At 45.1% G+C, this 18,451-nt stretch overlaps 1 protein-coding gene across 29 annotated transcripts in view; it reads left to right on the forward strand.

Annotated features, from left to right (window-relative positions):
• Positions 1-18,451, forward strand: part of magi2a (membrane associated guanylate kinase, WW and PDZ domain containing 2a) — an 888,182-nt gene that overhangs the window by 617,200 nt on the left and 252,531 nt on the right. For all 29 annotated transcript variants that reach the window (XR_015081568.1, XM_086010373.1, XM_086010375.1 and 26 more), the window contains one exon: positions 17,261-17,482. Coding sequence is in view for 28 of the 29 variants with exons in the window: in XM_086010373.1 (XP_085866499.1) it covers positions 17,261-17,482 (222 nt within the window). In the remaining variant the exon portion in view is untranslated. The remainder of the gene's footprint in view (positions 1-17,260; positions 17,483-18,451) is intronic.

An 18,451-nucleotide genomic window follows, 5' to 3' on the forward strand; every position in this document is an offset into this window, starting at 1 on the left:
CAATTACGATATCTTGTACCGGCCCGGGAAACTCAATGAGCCCCCGGATGCTCTATCGCGAGGTACATGTGCCAACGCACAGGTTGATAGACTGCGGGCCCTCCACAATGACCTCTGCCACCCGGGGGTCACCAGGTTCTTCCATTTCATCAAGGCCCGCAACCTGCCTTACTCCATCGAGGAGGTCAGGACCATGACCAGGAACTGCCAAGTCTGTGCCAAGTGCAAACCGCACTTTTATAGGCCAGACAGAGCACACCTGATAAAAGCCACTCGCCCCTTTGAGCGCCTGAGCGTCGATTTTAAAGGGCCCCTCCCCTCCTCTGACCGCAATGCGTACTTCCTCACTATCATCGACGAGTACTCCCGTTTTCCGTTTGCCATCCCCTGCCCAGACATGACCAGTGCTACGGTCATTAAATGCCTGAACGACCTCTTCGCCTTGTTCGGTTTCCCCAGCTATATCCATAGCGACCGGGGCTCATCGTTTATGAGCGACGAACTCCGCCAGTACCTGCTCGTGAGAGGTATTGCCACGAGCAGGACCACCAGCTACAACCCCCGGGGGAACGGACAGGTAGAAAGAGAGAACGCGACAGTTTGGAAGGCCGCCCTGCTAGCCTTAAAGTCTAGGGGCCTTCCGACCTCCCGCTGGCAGGATGTGCTCCCCGATGTGCTCCACTCTATTCGGTCACTGCTCTGCACTGCCACTAACGCCACCCCTCATGAGAAAATGTTTGTCTTCCCAAGGAAGTCCACATCGGGGACATCGCTACCGCCATGGCTGACGTCCCCAGGGCCGGTCCTACTGAGAAGACACGTGAGGACCCATAAAATGGACCCCCTGGTCGAGAGGGTCGACCTCCTCCATGCCAACCCCCAGTATGCTTACATTGCGTACCCGGACGGGCGGGAGGACACAGTCTCCATACGAGACCTCGCACCCTCGGGGGCCCCTGAAACCAACATCACCGCTACCCACAATGCACCGGCGGCAACGGACCCATACCTAACCCCTGTAGACGGCACGCCATGGCCCTGTGACCTGCCATTGATCACCAACCAACTCAACACCCATGAGGACGACACGCCAGTGTTTCAGCCCACGCGGGACTCGGCGTCGGAAGCTGCACCACCTCAGCCGTCGCCACGACGATCACGACGGCATACAAGACCCCCAGAAAGACTTAATTATACGAACTTTTAATACACTTCACCCCGTCGGACTCATTTTTTAAGCAAGGGGTGAATGTGGTAAACCACTGTTGTTCACTCCACTGTTGTTCACTGTTGTTCACTTCACTGTTGTTCACTCTTGCCCATTGTTGTACCTGTCTGTGCATGCCTCAGCTGGCTCCGCCCCTGGCTCCACCCATATGCCCTGGTATAAAGGCGGCTGCTCTGCAGTTCCCCAGGCATTTAGGACCGGTCGACCACTAGAGGCATGCCTTCGGTCTTTAGCTAATAAAAGCCTATTTGTTACTCTCTTAACTTCCAGTCTTTCTCAGTAATTGATAGCGCATCAACCTGCTTCTCTTCACGCTGCTCAGAGTGGAGACCAAAAATTTGTTTTAGGCTATCAGAATCCCAAATATAAAATTTTCACAGATGATTATGGAGCAAGTTATATTTTTAGTAGCTCAGAAAACCAAAAATATGAAACAAATTAGTTTTATGTATTACAGTGTATTATGTATTAATCATAGTATTAAATCAATACTATTCGCAAACAATTACAGAACTGCTGCAGTGCTTAAGGACTATTCATGGACTTTTGCACATTAAAATTCAATTGTGCCATTTTGAAGGGGAAATCTCAAGCTTTAGATTAAAAATTTTCCACCTGTACCCTTGGTAATAAATTGGCTATTGCCCAAGGAAAAAAATCTTTGACCAGCAGTGAAAATATTATATATTGAAAGATCTAACTGGTTGTTTTGTTTTTAACCTAACTCAATGTTTATGAAATTACTAACCTGGTCCACAAAAAAATATGGGAAGCAATGCAGTTCTAGGCATCCACTTCAGATTGTTACACCATAGACTTTACCCACACAATCACCAACAAACAGCCATTTCCTTAACATCAAAGACTGGGAGTTCTACCACCTTTTAGGTGAGGCATTAACGTCATCAGTTCTATATACATTTGCCTTAGATAGAGTTTCATAACAGATTTTCCAAATGGTTTAACACCCAGGAAAAAAGGCTCGTCTCCAGCACAGTCTGTCAATCTGCCAAGTCCCTTAACATTCCATTTACGCTGTTTCAGCCACCACTTTTTGACTTAGTTTCTGACATATAGGGGTGTGGGGGGTTAAAATCGCAAAAACTGGGAGTCGGGATCCCCGCCTGCCCGCCTGGTTCCCGACCCCAAGCCATTTTAACCCAGGCGTGTCTGATGGTCCCGAATCAGTCCCGCCTCCAACAGGCGGGACTGGTCTTTAAGGCCCTTAATCAGCAATAATTGGCCTTTATAATCCCATTTCAGCAGGCCCTTGCATTTTTAACCCTTTTCCCATGTAAAACACACCTGGTGGGGATCACGCCTGTGAAACCTGGCGTGAGCACTATTGGCTTGCTGACTATCAGCTGCAGGTCCACCATTAAAGAGGAGATTTGATCAGTCATCATATGCAGGTGGCAGGACTTTGTTGTTTCAGGCCTGGGGCAACTTTTACCAGGCTTAACCACACCTGTGGAAGGTTGGAGCCTCACACACATCTCCAGTGTGACCTCCTGGGAAACCCTGCTCGCCACCTTCACTCAGCGCTTCCTCAACGGAGGCATATACCAGAAGCATGGGAACCATTTATTTCCTTCCCTTCTGGGCATTAGATGAGCTCGAACACCAGCCGCGGCACCAGCAGAACCAGGAACAACAGCAGCAGCAACAGGAGTGCCAGGCTGCTGCTCACCCACCTGAAGCTGCACAGGCCAGAAGGGGCCAGCGCTTGGAAGTGGCTGCACATCAGGGGGCCATGGGGACCCGTATCTGCACTGGCAGTCCTACTCAGAAGGACTTCCATGAAGGTCTGGTTTCTCTGTTCAATAGATGCCCATCACTCCTCAAGAGATGTCATTCTATTATGAACACTCACCATGTTTTCCATACCCTGGCGACTTATCTCCTCCATGGAGGTTGCCATCCTTTCCATGGTGATGCGTTCATGCGCCAATGACTCCACAAAGGCTCTGCTCATGTTCGCTATGGACTCCTCCATTCGCTCCACACGCACATCGACCCTGGAGACAAAACCTGCTGGAGACAAAACCTGCCAGAGACTCCTGCATCTGTTCCTGGAGTTCCAGCCCCGCTGATCTTATGGATGGACCCAGAGGCAGAGGGTCGACATGCAGCTGAGCCAAGCTGACAGAGTCCTGCGCCCTCCGACTAGCACTCTCCACTGCTGACCCTGTCTCCACAATCTACTGATGCTCACTTGTGAGCTGTGATACACCAGGTGACAACACTACTCTATGTCCCGAAGGTCCCACCAAGGTGTGAGTGTCTGCGCTGGTGCTGGGTGCGCTGAATTCTGCTGACGCTGCGCCCTCAGAGGTTGCAGATTCCTCTGAGGAGTCTGGAAGCTCAGGCTCTTCCTCCTGGACAGTGGGGATGGGGGCTCTCGTTGGTCCTGTGGGGGAGTAAAGGAAAGAGTTAGAGATGTGAGGTCAGGGTTACATGCATATTGCAGATGATCATGGGTCCATCTGTTGTAGCTTCAGAATCATTATCAGCGACTCATGTAATGTCAGTGAGAGAGATGGAAAACTATTCTGTCACCAGCTTGCTGTGATGCACTCGTCTGTCTGTCCCCCACTTGCGAATCGTCCTCCATTCCAGCAATCTCCAGGGCCGCCTCCTCCGAAGTGGTGAGCTGGGCTACTGAGGGTGGCCCTCCTCCTGTCCTCGCTCTTCCCCTCTTATTGTGGGCTCTCTTTTCCTGCAATGAGGGACACAAGTGGAGATGGAGTGAGTGTAGAGAATCCATAGCATAGATGCTTAGAAGGAGACAAATATGTAGTGAGGTGGCAAGACCAAGGGCCCTCCCTGTGTGTTGTCAGTTGTTTTCATCGCATCAGAGTGATAGGGAATGTGAGGGCTGCATAGTCGAATAGTTAGGTGAATGTGAGCATAGAGAGAGAGGGTAAGGGTGCATGGATGTCAGTGTCAAGTGGGATGTGGAGGAAGAGATTGCTAAAGCTGAGTGTTGGTGAGGAGAGGCAATGGAGATCAGATTGAGGGTGATGGGAACTTCATACTCACTTTTCCAGTGTGCTGAAGGTCATGAAATCTCTTCCTGCACTGTATCCAGGTTCTGCGGGTAGCCGATAAGGAGTTGACCTCCTCTGCCACTTGCAGCCACGCAGCCTTTGTCTGCTGGGGAGGCATCTTCCTCCCTGATGAAGGGAAGAGCACCTCCTTGTGAGCTCTTGCTCCCTCCACTAAAGCCTTCAGGGCAACGTCGTCAAAACGGGGTGCAGACCTCGGTCTTTCTCTTGCCATTCTGCTTCCAGCTCAGTGTATCAGCAAATGCCAAAAGGTTGGCAGCCTGCAGAAGAAGCAAGGCTTGTTGCAGACCCTAAATGCAGCAGCAATAATGACGTCATATTATGCGACTTTCTGACTGGAAATACTCATTTGCCAAGGGTTCCCACACGTTGGAAATCAATTGGCCAATTGAGTTAAAATTGTATCAATCTCACACACCCATTTAGATTCGTGTGGGAAACACCAAATTCGGGGAACCCGACAATTCCCCGCACCTGAGTTAAAATCTTATGTTCTGATGACCCCATAGACACAAAAAATGAGGACTGTGCTGATTAAACTTGGCCAGTTTAATGTATTTGGTCATCACTGCCACAAAAACAATTACATTCCCCCAGAGGTGCAACTGGCCGAAACATTTTTAAATTGCATTTAACCTATCTATTTGAAGTCATATAAAATAAAAGATAGAAATCTTCCTATTTTTGTCAGCACCTAACTTTCTATTACAATCCTTATTTACAATTTGCTTTTTAGGAAGAAAAGATTCTGATTTCTAATCTAAAGATTAATTAAAATAATTTAATTCAACACTCCTCAATTGTGTCACTGTACAGCGTCAGCACAGAGTCGAACTGTCCGTATGCATTACAATAAAGTTTCCTGCTCTCTGGGGAGCCATGGTGACTACCTAGAGAGCGGCAAATTAGATTTTAATGCATGCTGACTATTCCATGAACTGCCACCACTGTGCACCAGCACAGTAAGGAAGTTAAGTTATTTTAATCATTTGATTGGAAATCAGATCCTTATCTCTCAACAAAATTAATTATAAATAAGGATAGTTTTGAAAAGATAGATAGCATTTTAAATATATCCATATACTAGAGAGGGGGAGTGGGACACCTGAAGCTGGAGAGAGGCCAGCAACAGACTGGCATTGGAGAGTCTAGAGTGGACAGGAGACCCTAGAGTGGACAGGAGACCAAGGATGGACGAAGAGCATATGAACGCAATCCCCTGGAGTGAGCTCCAGTGACAACCTCACAGTAACGCATATAAAAGACAAACTCATACCCTTCACTTTCAACCGCCAACAGTGGTCTCAGCTTCTGATCTTCTCCTCAAGTATATATATGGTCCTGAGGATCAAACTTCCTTGGTCTGTGTGGCTCAGTGCAATGACAAATCGTGCATTTACCTACTGAGTCACCAGGGAACTGCAGCTCCTAATTTATAACCACATCTCCAGTTTTACAATTGCACTGGTTAGCACAGCTTGACATCCATAACCACTCCTCCAGTCCTTAAAAAAGATCATTTTTACAAGTAAACTTAGTCTCACCACCCAAAAAAGAAAATATTGTGTGCTTAGAGCGCAGGATCTCTTTACTTGTTAGCACTCACCAGTCATACTGTCTCAACACAGCTACAACATTTAGAAATGCACATTCATTGTAGAGAGTTTGCTTGTAAGAGAGATGTCAAGCGGAAACCGGGTGCATCCCCACCGGGAGTTTCAATTAGTAAGCACTAAATTATACTGGCGCAGAGGACGGAGAACTGATATTTGAATCAGGAGATGCAGCTCATGGTCTATATCCTGCCATAAAACACAAAGGAGCATGATCTGCTTTTATGGCAATCGCTAGATAGCTGGTGACATACCTATTGAGCTATGGTGATCGGGATCATCTTCTGAATGTATATTTTTATTATGCATTGACTAATTTTGGAATCTGTATGAGTTTTGTGATTTTTCACAACATCATAAATTCCTGGTGTCCCTCAGAATAAGGGTTTTATAATTTTGATACTGCCCTGTGTGCCACCTCTGCAAAGATTGTGCTCACTATTGGTACAGCTTCATCTTTAAATTCCATTTGAAAATCATCTAACTCTGCAGTTAGAGAATTAAACAGTTTCTTTTATAAAAACTGTGACTTATTCTTCTTTACAAGTGACCTAATGACAATAATAAGTTCTGTTGTGGGCATTTAACCGTGACAGTATTTGGTTAGTTCCCAGCTTCATCTCCTTGCACACATCACTGGGATGGTATGTACATGCCTTCTAGTTACTGTTCAATTAATTGATCAGTCACTCAGATCACAAGCATTCAATAATCCTGTGTATTCCACATAAAAAATATTTTGAGTCTCCGTATTTTCCAGAAAATAGTTTAAGAATTAAGAACCCTGTATGATATAAAGTTGTTTTCATGGATGGCCACCTCAATTAAGATTCACATTTATAGCCAACACTTTTCACATGATGTCTCAACTCCATTCCTCTTCATTGCTGCTGAGCTCATAGGATGCAAGTCTGGTTCTACATCCTATTCGCAAAAATATAAATGTGCAACAAAAATGTTAAATGATGTCAACTTTGGTGATAATATTGCTTTTTATAAAACAACAATAACTCATTAACTGGGTCCAGCAAAAATGCAGAGAAAACAAAACTCACAATAGCTCTCAAAAGATTAATAATCTCCCTAAAAAATGCTAGCTGTGACTGTATATTGAAGACCTGACCAAGAGCTGCATAATTGTTCTAGCCAGGCACTACCATATTTAATTCTCTTGGTCAGGGAGGAACTGTCTCAGGCATGCTTTTAGGCATTTGAGGAACTCCACTTCTGGCTGTTAAAAATTTATACAATCTTCAGTGAATGGGACTTCCAGCGTCCCTAAACCCTGGCCCAGTGCGCACATGCCGTGCCATAACATAGCTTGGCTGGTGGAGCTGGCTGAAGTCTGCTAACAGTTTTTCATAAGTTTTAAATGTTTTAATATCCTGCTTTAACAAAGGCTATTCATTCTGCGATTGATTACTTTAGTTAAAGCTGCCCTTTAAATTAAAAAAAAATCCCTCCACCTTCTTAGCAACACTGGACGCTAGATAGAATGCAATAGCATTCATAATACCTAGTGTTGCTAGATGACGTATTTCCTTCATTAACACAGCGTTTGAATACACTTGTCCAAATATTAGCAACCACATTCAGCATCCAACAGGAGAAAGTACCAGAAATGATGGGGGCTGTCGGGGAGCCAGTGCAACAGCTCTCTGTCTACTTCCCCCCCCCCATTTCTCCCCCCCCCTCCCCCCCACCCACCTAAGGGAAGCAGCATCTTTCTTAAACAATCCATCAGTGTCAGTTTTCATGGGGACTAAACAAAGAAGCATTAAACATTTATGTACTATTCCAACCCATGCATGGGAAGTGATTTCAAGCAAGGTTTCATCTTATCTGTGTCTCTTAATCCCAGAGCTGATTATGCAATGATGACTTTGAGTTTTATATCTAAGATCCTGCCTAAGACCAGCCAGATGGAGACAAATCATAGCAATTTGATACCTGCCTGATTATGACGATAGGCAACGAAAATGTTAATTCCTATTGAATGCTGTCTTTTACTAACTTGTTGACAGCCACTAGTGCCACTCTCAAAAATGTAACAACATGCAGTACTACCAAGTGGTGGGATTTTGTATGTGGCTTCAATTTCTCATATGGTGAGCTTCTGATTTAAAATGTGCCACCTCGGGTACTTGTCATGCATCTCCAAAGTACTGGACGGGGGTATCGTAAAGAAAACAAACAAATTGTAAATGATATTTGAGCACATAATCAAAGTTCACATTTCAATGTACTACTGAGCAAGTGCTGGTGTGTCAGAGATGCTGTTTTTTTGAGTGGGAAATTAAGCCGAGACCCCATTTGTTGACCTGGGTAAAAGTTCCCATGACACTATTTGAATAAAGCATGGGAGTTCTTCTAGAGACCTGGCAGGCATTTATCCCGTAACCAACAACATTAAACAGATATACTGATCATTTAACTTTTGCTGTTTGTGGAACCTTGCTGTGTGCAAATTAGCAACTGCATTTGCCTACATAACAACAGTGACAACACTTCAAAGGTAATTGTTGTGTATGTACCTTTAAGAGAATAACTGGTCTCAGACTGCAGTACCGGCAGTGACCACCCCTGTATAAAAGGCGCTAGAGAGCCTCTGTTTTGTTAGATTCGTTATGGACTTCCACCAGTAAACATCTGTACGATAGCAAAATACTGCAGATGTTGGAAATCCGAAATAACAACAGAAAATGCTGGAAAAACTCAGCAGGTCAGGCAACATCCGTGGAGAGAAATTTGAGTTGACGTTTCGGGTCAAACCCGAAACGTCAACTCAAATTTCTCTCCACGGATGTTGCCTGACCTGCTGAGTTTTTCCAGCATTTTCTGTTGTTATACCAGTAAACATCTGTTTGTTTCTCTCCTGCTAGTCCGTGTCTAAATCATTCACGGACTTAACACTGGCGACGAGTAAAGAAACGAACTTACCTGCAACTCAGCAGCAGCTCCGACGACGTTGTTGAAGGTCGGAGCCAGAAGAAAAAAAAATAAAAAATAGAGGCCATTGAAACTCGAGAAACGGGCGTCGACCGTCAATCATCGGGTTCAAGGCTTTGCAGGAGAGACTGTCCAGAGCCAGGCTGGGTTCCTCGGTCCGTGGTTTCCCAGCTAATCGGGCTGGTGGCAGGTAGTGCTCTGATCCTTCCTGGGCTGCGGCGGGCTGAAGCTCGATCGGGTGGCCTTTCAACGGGGCCGGGCAGCGAGTCGGGAAGCAAGGAGAGAGAGAGAGGGTGGAGCACACAGGGCGCGGCCGGTGTTTCAAAGCTGGGCAGTGTTCGGACCTCAGAAGAGGGAGGGAAGTGTCCCAGAGGGTCCGCTCCACGACGGGAAGATAATAAAAGAAAACGAATTAATATTTAACGCGCAGGAAACCGTGGAAAGCAGCGCTAACCACAGCGGGGAAGAAGACAAAGCGCGGGAGGCGCCATTTTGTTAAATCGGAGAAGAAGGCAAAGCGCGGGAGGTGCCATTTTAGATTTGCAAGATGCCGAAGACTGGCTGTATCACTGCTTTTGATAATACATTAGAGGACTGGACCACATATGTGGAAAGAGTCGAGGTATATTTCGAGGCAAATGAAATAGCGGAGGAAAAAAAGGCATCAATATTGCTAAACGTAATGGGCGCTAGAACGTACGGCCTATTGTGGGATCTGATTACTCCAGCCAAACCGAAGGCGATGAGTTTTAACGAAATTGTTGCTGTTCTACAGGAGCACTTAAACCCTGCACCGCTGTTGATAGCAGAAAGATTTAAATTCCACAGGAGAACTCAGCACAAAGATGAGAGCAATGCTGAGTATCTTACGGAACTACGCAAGCTATCAAAGCACTGCCAGTTCGGAACAGGACTGGCAGATACCCTACGGGACAAATTTGTCTGTGGACTCCTGAGTGAAGGAACACAGAAGAAGTTACTCTCAGAAAAAGAGCTGACGCTAGATAAGGCTTTCAGCGTGGCAGTATCGTATGAAGCAGCAGCCAGGGGAGCTGCAGAAATTCAACAAAAACCACAGGAATACGGCACCCACGAAATGACACGGGGATTTGCAAAATGTTATCGCTGCGGCAGAACTAACCATGACCAGAAGGACTGCTGGTCCAAAGACAAAATATGCAGACGATGCGGGAAGATTGGACACATTGCACGAGTTTGTAGGTCTGGGAAGAAGACCAGCGACAACAAAAAGGCTACTAAGGAACCGTACAAGAAAGTACAAAAGATGACGGACAGTAGTTCCGAAGACCAGATGAGCGACAGTGAATCCGAGAACAGGAGATTAAGCTGTCTCAAACTTCACAATGTAATCGCAAAAGAGGATCACCGAACCATTTGGGTCACCCTCACGATAGCAGGGTCCCAAGTTAAAATGGAATTTGATACAGGATCAGCGCTAACCGTCATGAATCGACGAGACTATGAGCGGCTATTTTCACACATACCCTTGAGAGAGACATCCATCGTCTTGACGACGTATACGGGGCAAAAAGTATACCCCAGAGGGAAAATAAGGGTGCCTGTCGAATACAATGGCAAGAAAATACGGAAATTGTATCTCTACATACTGCCAAATGGTGGACCACCGTTATTGGGACGGGAATGGATCAGGAAGATAAACTTAGATTGGCATTCCATTCATGCAATGACGGTGGACGGTAAAAAAGATGAAGACGTCACTCCTGGACGATTGTCAACAATCTTAGCTAACGCCAAAGAGGTATTTCAACAAGAACTGGGCACGCTTAAAGGCGTAACCGCCTCGTTAAAAATAGAAGAGAATGCAGTTCCCAAGTTTTTCAAAGCGAGACCGGTACCATATGTAATTCGTCCAGCCGTCGAGGCAGAGCTGGAGAATCTGGAGAAGGCGGGCGTGTTGTCTAAGGTCGACTGGAGCGAGTGGGCGACACCCATCGTTCCTGTCATGAAGAAAACATTAAGCAATAAGTCCGGAGAGCCAAGGAAGATTCGCATCTGTGGGGATTTCAAGGTGACGGTGAACCCTGTCCTTCACACAGTACAATATCTTCTTCCAAGGATAGAAGACATCTTCGCCTCACTGTCTGGAGGGAAGCGTTTTACAAAAATTGACCTAGCACAAGCATATTTGCAGATGGAGGTTGAAGAGTCCTCTAGAAAGTATCTCACAATAAACACTCACAAAGGTTTTTACCAGTATCATCGATTGGTATTCGGAGTAGCATCGGCTCCGGCGATATGGCAAAGAGCAATGGAACAAGTCCTGCAAGGGATTCCGGGGACTCAGTGTTACTTGGACGACATCCTTGTAACAGGTGAAGGTGACAGTGAACACCTTAACAACCTAGAACAGGTGCTCACTAGACTACGGGAACATGGGCTGCGAGCCAACCGCCCCAAGTGCGAATTTTTTAAGAAACAGATATCGTATTGTGGCCACGTGATTGATGAAGAGGGGTTACATAAGTCCCCTGACAAAATTGAAGCGGTTGTTAAGGCCCCAGCGCCTGAAAATGTGTCGCAACTGAGGTCATTCCTCGGGTTGGTGAATTACTATCATAAGTTTTTGACGAATTTGTCGACAATTCTGCATCCACTGAACGCCCTGCTACGAACGGGGTTAGCATGGAAATGGAGCGATGATTGTAAACGTACTTTTCAGAAGAGTAAGGACTTAATCACTTCGAAGGAAGTATTGGCTCACTGCAACCCAGCACTGCCAATCAGGCTGGCGTGTGATGCGTCTCCCTACGGCATTGGGGCGGTACTGTCACATAAATTCCTTGATGGTTTGGAGAGGCCGATAGCTTTTGCGTCACGCTCGTTAACTTCTGCCGAGCGTAACTACGCCCAGATTGACAGAGAGGCCCTCAGCCTAGTGTGGGGGGTGAAGAAGTTCAATCACTATCTGCACGGTCAAAAATTTACCCTACTAACCGATCATCTACCTCTTGTCTCCATTTTCAACCCTCAGAAGGGCGTACCGATAATGACAGCACAACGGCTGCAGAGATGGTCCCTTTTCCTAGGGGCACACCAATATGACATCGAGTACAAAGGAACTAAGCAGCATGGAAATGCTGATGGATTGTCACGTCTACCGTTGCCGACGGTGGAAGAAGAAGACCTTGCAGTGGATCCAATGGAGTTATTCCACTCGACCATAGTCGAATGTCTCCCTGTGACGAATGCAAACATAGAAAAGGAAACACGGAATGACCCGACACTATCACGGGTCTATGATTTAACGGTGAAGGGATGGCCAGCACATGGCGAACCACTGCTGCCAGCATTCTCGCCGAGAAGAGAACCGCTGTCAGTGTGCAGAGGAACCTTGATATGTGGATCCAGAGTAGTAATTCCACCTAAGTTGACGGATAGAGTGCTCAATAAGCTTCATGAGGGTCATCTGGGTGGGGTAAAAATGAAGAGCTTAGCCAGAGTGTTTGTGTGGTGGCCGGGAATCGATAGAGAAATCGAAGAGATGACCAAGAGCTGTGCAGGATGCCAGAAGGTCCAAAACGCCCCACCACAAGCTCCTCTGCATCCATGGGAGTGGCCCTCATCTCCATGGCAAAGGGTGCACATTGATTTTGCTGGTCCCTTCATGGACTCGATGTTTTTAATTGCGGTGGATGCACATTCAAAGTGGCCAGAGGTAATAAAAATGTCCTCAACCACCACAGAAAAAACTATCACAGTTTTACGAACCATATTCGCCAGGAATGGGCTGCCTGAACAGATTTGCTCTGACAATGGACCACAATTTGTGTCTGAAGAGTTCCGGTGGTTCTTAAAGAACAATGGTGTTAAGCATTACACATCTGCCCCATATCATCCAGCCACTAATGGATTGGCCGAGAGGTTTGTCCAAACATTCAAGAAGGCTATCAAGGCAATGTGTAATGAAGATATACCTCTACAACACAAGGTGGACAACTTCTTGTTTGCCTACCGGAATGCGACACATGCGGTTACCAACCAAACTCCAGCCATGATGTTCTTCAATCGAAGACTACGATGCCGCTTGGATTTGGTTAAGCCAAACGTCCGAAGAGATGTGGAGAACAGGCAGTTTCAGAATATGAATGAAAGGCCGACCAGGAGTTTTAAGATAGGTCAACCAGTTTTGGCCCAGGACTACCGCACTGAGAAATGGAAGCCAGGAACGATTTGTACAGGACAAGGACCTCTCATGTATACCGTGGACGTTGGGGAGAGCATTGTAAGACGACATGCTGACCAGATTCTAGAGTCACTGGAAAACGTCAACTCCACACCACGATCTGATACACCTGGTAATGAAATCGACGTTCCAATTGCAGCTACCGCAGACCCGGTAATATTGGAAGCAGGTGAACCAAACAATGACATTGATTCTGACTCAACATTGCCAGAAGAACCTGATACCCCAAAGAGGCGTTATCCAGACAGAATCAGGAAGTCTCCTCAAAGACTGAACTTATAATTGCTTAAACTTAACCAATGTATCTAGCAACAGTAATTGTGATTGTAATTCGTTATCATTAGTTGTTAAATGAATGTTATGTACTGTTTATCTAAAAGGGGAGGAATTGTTGTGTATGTACCTTTAAGAGAATAACTGGTCTCAGACTGCAGTACCGGCAGTGACCACCCCTGTATAAAAGGCACTAGAGAGCCTCTGTTTTGTTAGATTCGTTATGGACTTCCACCAGTAAACATCTGTTTGTTTCTCTCCTGCTAGTCCGTGTCTAAATCATTCACGGACTTAACAGTAATTAATTGTGTGTGAGCACTTTGGGCCATCTTGAGGACATGATAGACGCTGTATTAATACAAGTCCTTTCTTACCAAAGGAGAAGTGCAAATAATGCAATCAGATTCAAAGGTATTTGGATCTTTAAGATAACTCTGTACCAGATGCAGTTCCATTATAACAATTTTTATAGGAACAAGGAAGCAAAAGATTAAGTATGTATTAAATGGAACTGTTATACAGTAGGTAATCAGAATGAAATCTAGGGTTTATTGTAAATATGTGCATGAAATGTATCAGCCAGTAGTAGGCTGCAGTAAAAAGCAAAATATGGTACAAGGTTGCATTCACAGAGGGCGAGAGTATTTACCTTCCATATTGCTGTGGCAGGGAATAAAGCTGAAGCAAAATTCAGATGTTTGGGTAAAGGGTCAACTTTGATAGGGAGGACTCCAACATTTCTTCGTGAGTTCTTCCTCTCTCTCTCTCTCTCTCTCTCTCTCTCTGCTTTCCTCACACATCCTAGGACATTTTTCTACATTAAAGCTGCTATATAAATGCATGTTGTTATTCCTAAGCTCCTAAAAAACCTATGCACTCTTTCTCCTTCTTGCATTCTCTCTGTTTTGAAATCAAAAATCCTAATATAACTCATTCTTTGCCAGGACCTCAGTCATAAAACTCCTTCCTACCCTCAGTCATCCCCGCCTTCTACAATCTGCATATTTTAAACCTCAAGTTTGGTGTCACCTAATCACTTTATGATTTATCCTTTTCTTCTCAATTTGTCGTATGCATCTTGGTTCTCCACATAGGTTTCTCAAAATAATAGTAACTAGGATTTCATTTCAGAGTCAATGTACACCATGTTAGTTGTCAACCTCCTTTCTCCTCTGGATCATGACAACATGTTTCCAGTAAGTACGAGACTTCGTAGTGGAGTATATGGAACAGACTTTATTGATGCACAGTAATGGTGATCAGTCTTTAACTGCATACAGAGAGTGACTTTTTTCCCTTTTCTGTATCTTTTGAACACACTCTGACATACTGTTGAAAACCATGATCCTTTATACACCATGGCCTAGAAATTGAGTGGGCTTAGCGCCCAATTAGTGGCGCTAGAGGGCCTTGTGCCGGACTTATAGCCGTTTTGCAAATTGACTTGGGCCTTACCATCGGCGTTAGCCGGTAGCGCTGCGCTGGCACCGATGACGTCATCGGTGTGCGCAGCGTCCCGGTTGCCGTGGTAACCCGGCCCCAAGCCCAAATTCAGTTGCGCCCGCCTCGCCCGTGGCAGGCACAACTAACGAATGTGAAAAGTGTTCTTACACGCCTTTGCGCCGGCGCATAAAGGTGGAGCGGCGGCCGGCCGCGTTCCCGGCGGCTGCCTGCCCGCACCTCCCTTCCCGGACTCCTGCATCACCCCCCCCCGCGGCCCTGATGAGTGTGTGCTGCGAGCCCGGCACTTCCCCGAGGTGCCGGGCTCAGATGTCGGGGGAATCCGCCGGACAGTTGTCAGCTGCAGGCAGCTCCTCCTTAACAGAAGGAGGAGGCCTGCAGTTCCCCAGCCTGCCGCACCGCATCGGGTGCCGCAGCGGGGGATTAGCGCCGGGAAACCCAATTCAACGCCTGTTTTCAGGCGCTAAAACCCTCCTTTAGCGCCCGCCGCCGTCTGGGGCCGAATTTTCGTCGGGCGCTGCCGCATTAACGCTGGCGCAAAATTTCTGGCGCTACAGCCCTGGCGAGCCCACAACCCAATTTCTAGGCCCATATATTTTGACTACATCAAAGGAAAATGTCATAGTAAGACTATAAAGTATCTATTTCCAAACCCTTTGTAAACAGACTATTAATGCAAACAGTTGTAGTTTGTTTACTTCAAAACTACTTCCCTTAAACAAGACTCCTGATTGTAACAGTTACTAACATCTTTAAAGTAAAAGCTTTACCAACTGTTGCCTTTAGCAAATGGACTCGCTACCCCTGTTTTATTACCCTAAAACTAAAGTTACATTTTATCACTAACACTTATTTCCTTACACAAGCACTTTACATATCAGAAGACAAGCCATGCTTTCTCATCCCCACACTTCAAAGTTATCTTGTTAATATAGGAAAGCCGGAAAGCCTGTTGTTTCAAGATGCAAGGAAGTTCGACTGTTAACCCTTAACTCCCCAAGATGTCCAACATACTTCTCTCCAGGATGTCCAACACCCCTTAAGTCTATAACTAAGCATAGTGCACAATAATGACGTAAGTATCAACTGGGACACAAACCAGTGTGATGAAGCGGGCTAGAACTGTCACTGTAACTGTTTTTGCAACAAGCTGCCATTATACCACAAAGAAATTGAGTGGGTTTAGAATCCAGTCCAGACGGATTGCTTTGTCCTTTGCAAACCAAATTGCAGTGGAAACAGGAAGCACAGTATAAACATCAGTCAATAGATCCTGCCAAGCTGTTTTTATTTAAACTGAATATTTATATCATGATATTGGTGTTCTAATGAACATATATGTCATGTAATAATTTGGGCTCTTCTGTGCTTGCATGCAGCATTAGTGACAAAGAGAGCAACCCTACTGTGAGTTCAGTGTAAACCAGGGCAGCTCTTATGATCTCATGGGTCACACAAGGCTTGCATTAAGTAAGAAAGAAAGACTGACTTGCATTTATATAGCGCCTTGCACGACCACCGGACGTCTCAAAGCGCTTTACAGCCAATGAAGAATTTTTGAAGCGGAGTAATGTGGGAAATGCGGCAGCCAATTTGTGCACAGCAAGCTCCCACAAACAGCAATGTGATAATGACCAGATAATCTGTTTTTGTTATGTTGGTTGAGGGATAAATATTGGCCAGAACACCAGGGATAACTCCCCTGCTCTTCTTCGAAATAGTGCCATGGGATCTTTTACGTCCACCTGAGAGAGCAGACTGGGCCTCGGTTTAACGTCTCATCCAAAAGACGGCACCTCCGACAGTGCAGCACTCCCTCAGTACTGCACTGGAGTGTCAGCCTAGCTTTTATGTGCTCAAGTCCTTGGAGGGGAAATTGAACCCACAACCTTCTGACTCAGAGGCGAGTGTGCTACCAACTGAAACTTTACCTTGACTTTCTTTTCTTTCCCTGTGGCTTGCCCTGGTAATCATCTATTTAACGATCCCATGTCACATGCTGAAAACCTCAGAATGTGTCAATAGCCTTTAAAACAAAAGTGGCAATATTTTTCTCTTTGAATATGCAAATGTGTCGAGGCTTTTTCTAACTAGGTGCCTGTCATCTATCAAATTAGTGTTGGAAACTAAGTTACTGTAATAAAAACTTTTAATGATTTCTCCCAATATACCAATCTCAAAATGTGAATAACAACAGAACAATGTGTTTCTGATGACCAATTTGTGTTTAGTAAGACCCTTTTAAAAAATACCAAAGCTTTTCTTGAGAGAAATATACAGTGTTCATTTAATAATACATTCACTGTGAAATAGGTAGACTACTTGTAATATCATTTTTCTCAGGCATTGTAATTTGTACTGATTTCATATTACAGGCATTTGACTTGCCTACATGCATCTTTGAAATGTCATGCTAAATAGGAATTTACTGTTTCTTTTGCAGACAATTACTATGGCACTCCAAAACCCCCAGCAGAACCAACTCCACTGCTGCTAAATGTGACTGATCAGATTCTGCCTGGTGCCAGACCTAGTGCTGAGGGCAAAAGGAAAAGAAACAAATCAGTCAGTAACATGGAGAAAGCTGGAATTGCCCCTCCTGAAGAAGAGGAAGAAGAAGAAGAGAGGCCTGTTGTCAATGGAAATGGAGTTGCAATAACACCAGGTCAGTATAGCAATGAAAGCAAAATATTAGATATGGCATTATTGTTTTCCCCTCTTTTAGGTGAGGGGAGATATTGAGACTTCTAAGGACTCATTGTACTGGCATATACTTCGTGAGATATGGGGCCGGAATTTGCTGTGCGCGTCATTAGGCACATGCCCATAGACTTTCCATAGGGTATTGCATGGCAAGTTGCTGTCAGCGGGACGAGGTTCATTTCACAATTGAACCTGGTGAAAATTCTGTTTGTCTTGTTTCTCACCAGTAAACAATTTGCCTCCTCAATAACATAAACACTCTTCCATGGTTTTCAGTGGTTTCCTTTTCTCTGCTTTTTCATTCTTTTGTCAAGTTGATGTCTGGACTCAAGTAATGATGGAGACTGAAGAAGAAACTTGGATTTGTTGTTATAGGACATTACCTTTATTGACTTTTATTGTCAGACTTTTACTTCATTTTTTTAAGACAAGAATGCTGTATTTGCACAAATAGTACTATAGTGATTTTGATACTAATCTGGATGGATTACAAATCCTTTCCTGAAATCAAACAGTATTTTAAGAAATTATTACAAAGTATCACTGTTTAGGCATATATTTTTCAGCCCCTACGGGTGCGTACGTGGTGCGTTCGCGCTTGTAAGGGCCGCGCAAGTTCCGAGTTATCGCGTGTGAAGAACCTTCTTGACAGACCATCCACATCCCCGGGAAAAGGGCATCCACGGGCGGAGAGTTGAACTATTTCCCCAACTTCTGCCCAGCAAATGCCCGTGAAATTCTTACTCCCAGTAAAAGCAGGCATAAGGCCTGCTTTTACCAGCGTTAAGAGTTTAAATGAACATAAAAATAAATTTTTTCAATTATTTAAACGTAAAAAAAGCTGTAAAATAAGTTCAGGTTATTTTTAGCCCCTTTAAAACATTTAAATTTATTTTTCAAAAAATTAAATTTTTGTTTTAAATGTTTAATT

The sequence above is a fragment of the Somniosus microcephalus genome, chromosome 17 (assembly GCF_052327205.1).
Source record: "Somniosus microcephalus isolate GS21.2 chromosome 17, FLI_Smic_1.0, whole genome shotgun sequence".
Taxonomy (NCBI): domain Eukaryota; kingdom Metazoa; phylum Chordata; class Chondrichthyes; order Squaliformes; family Somniosidae; genus Somniosus; species Somniosus microcephalus.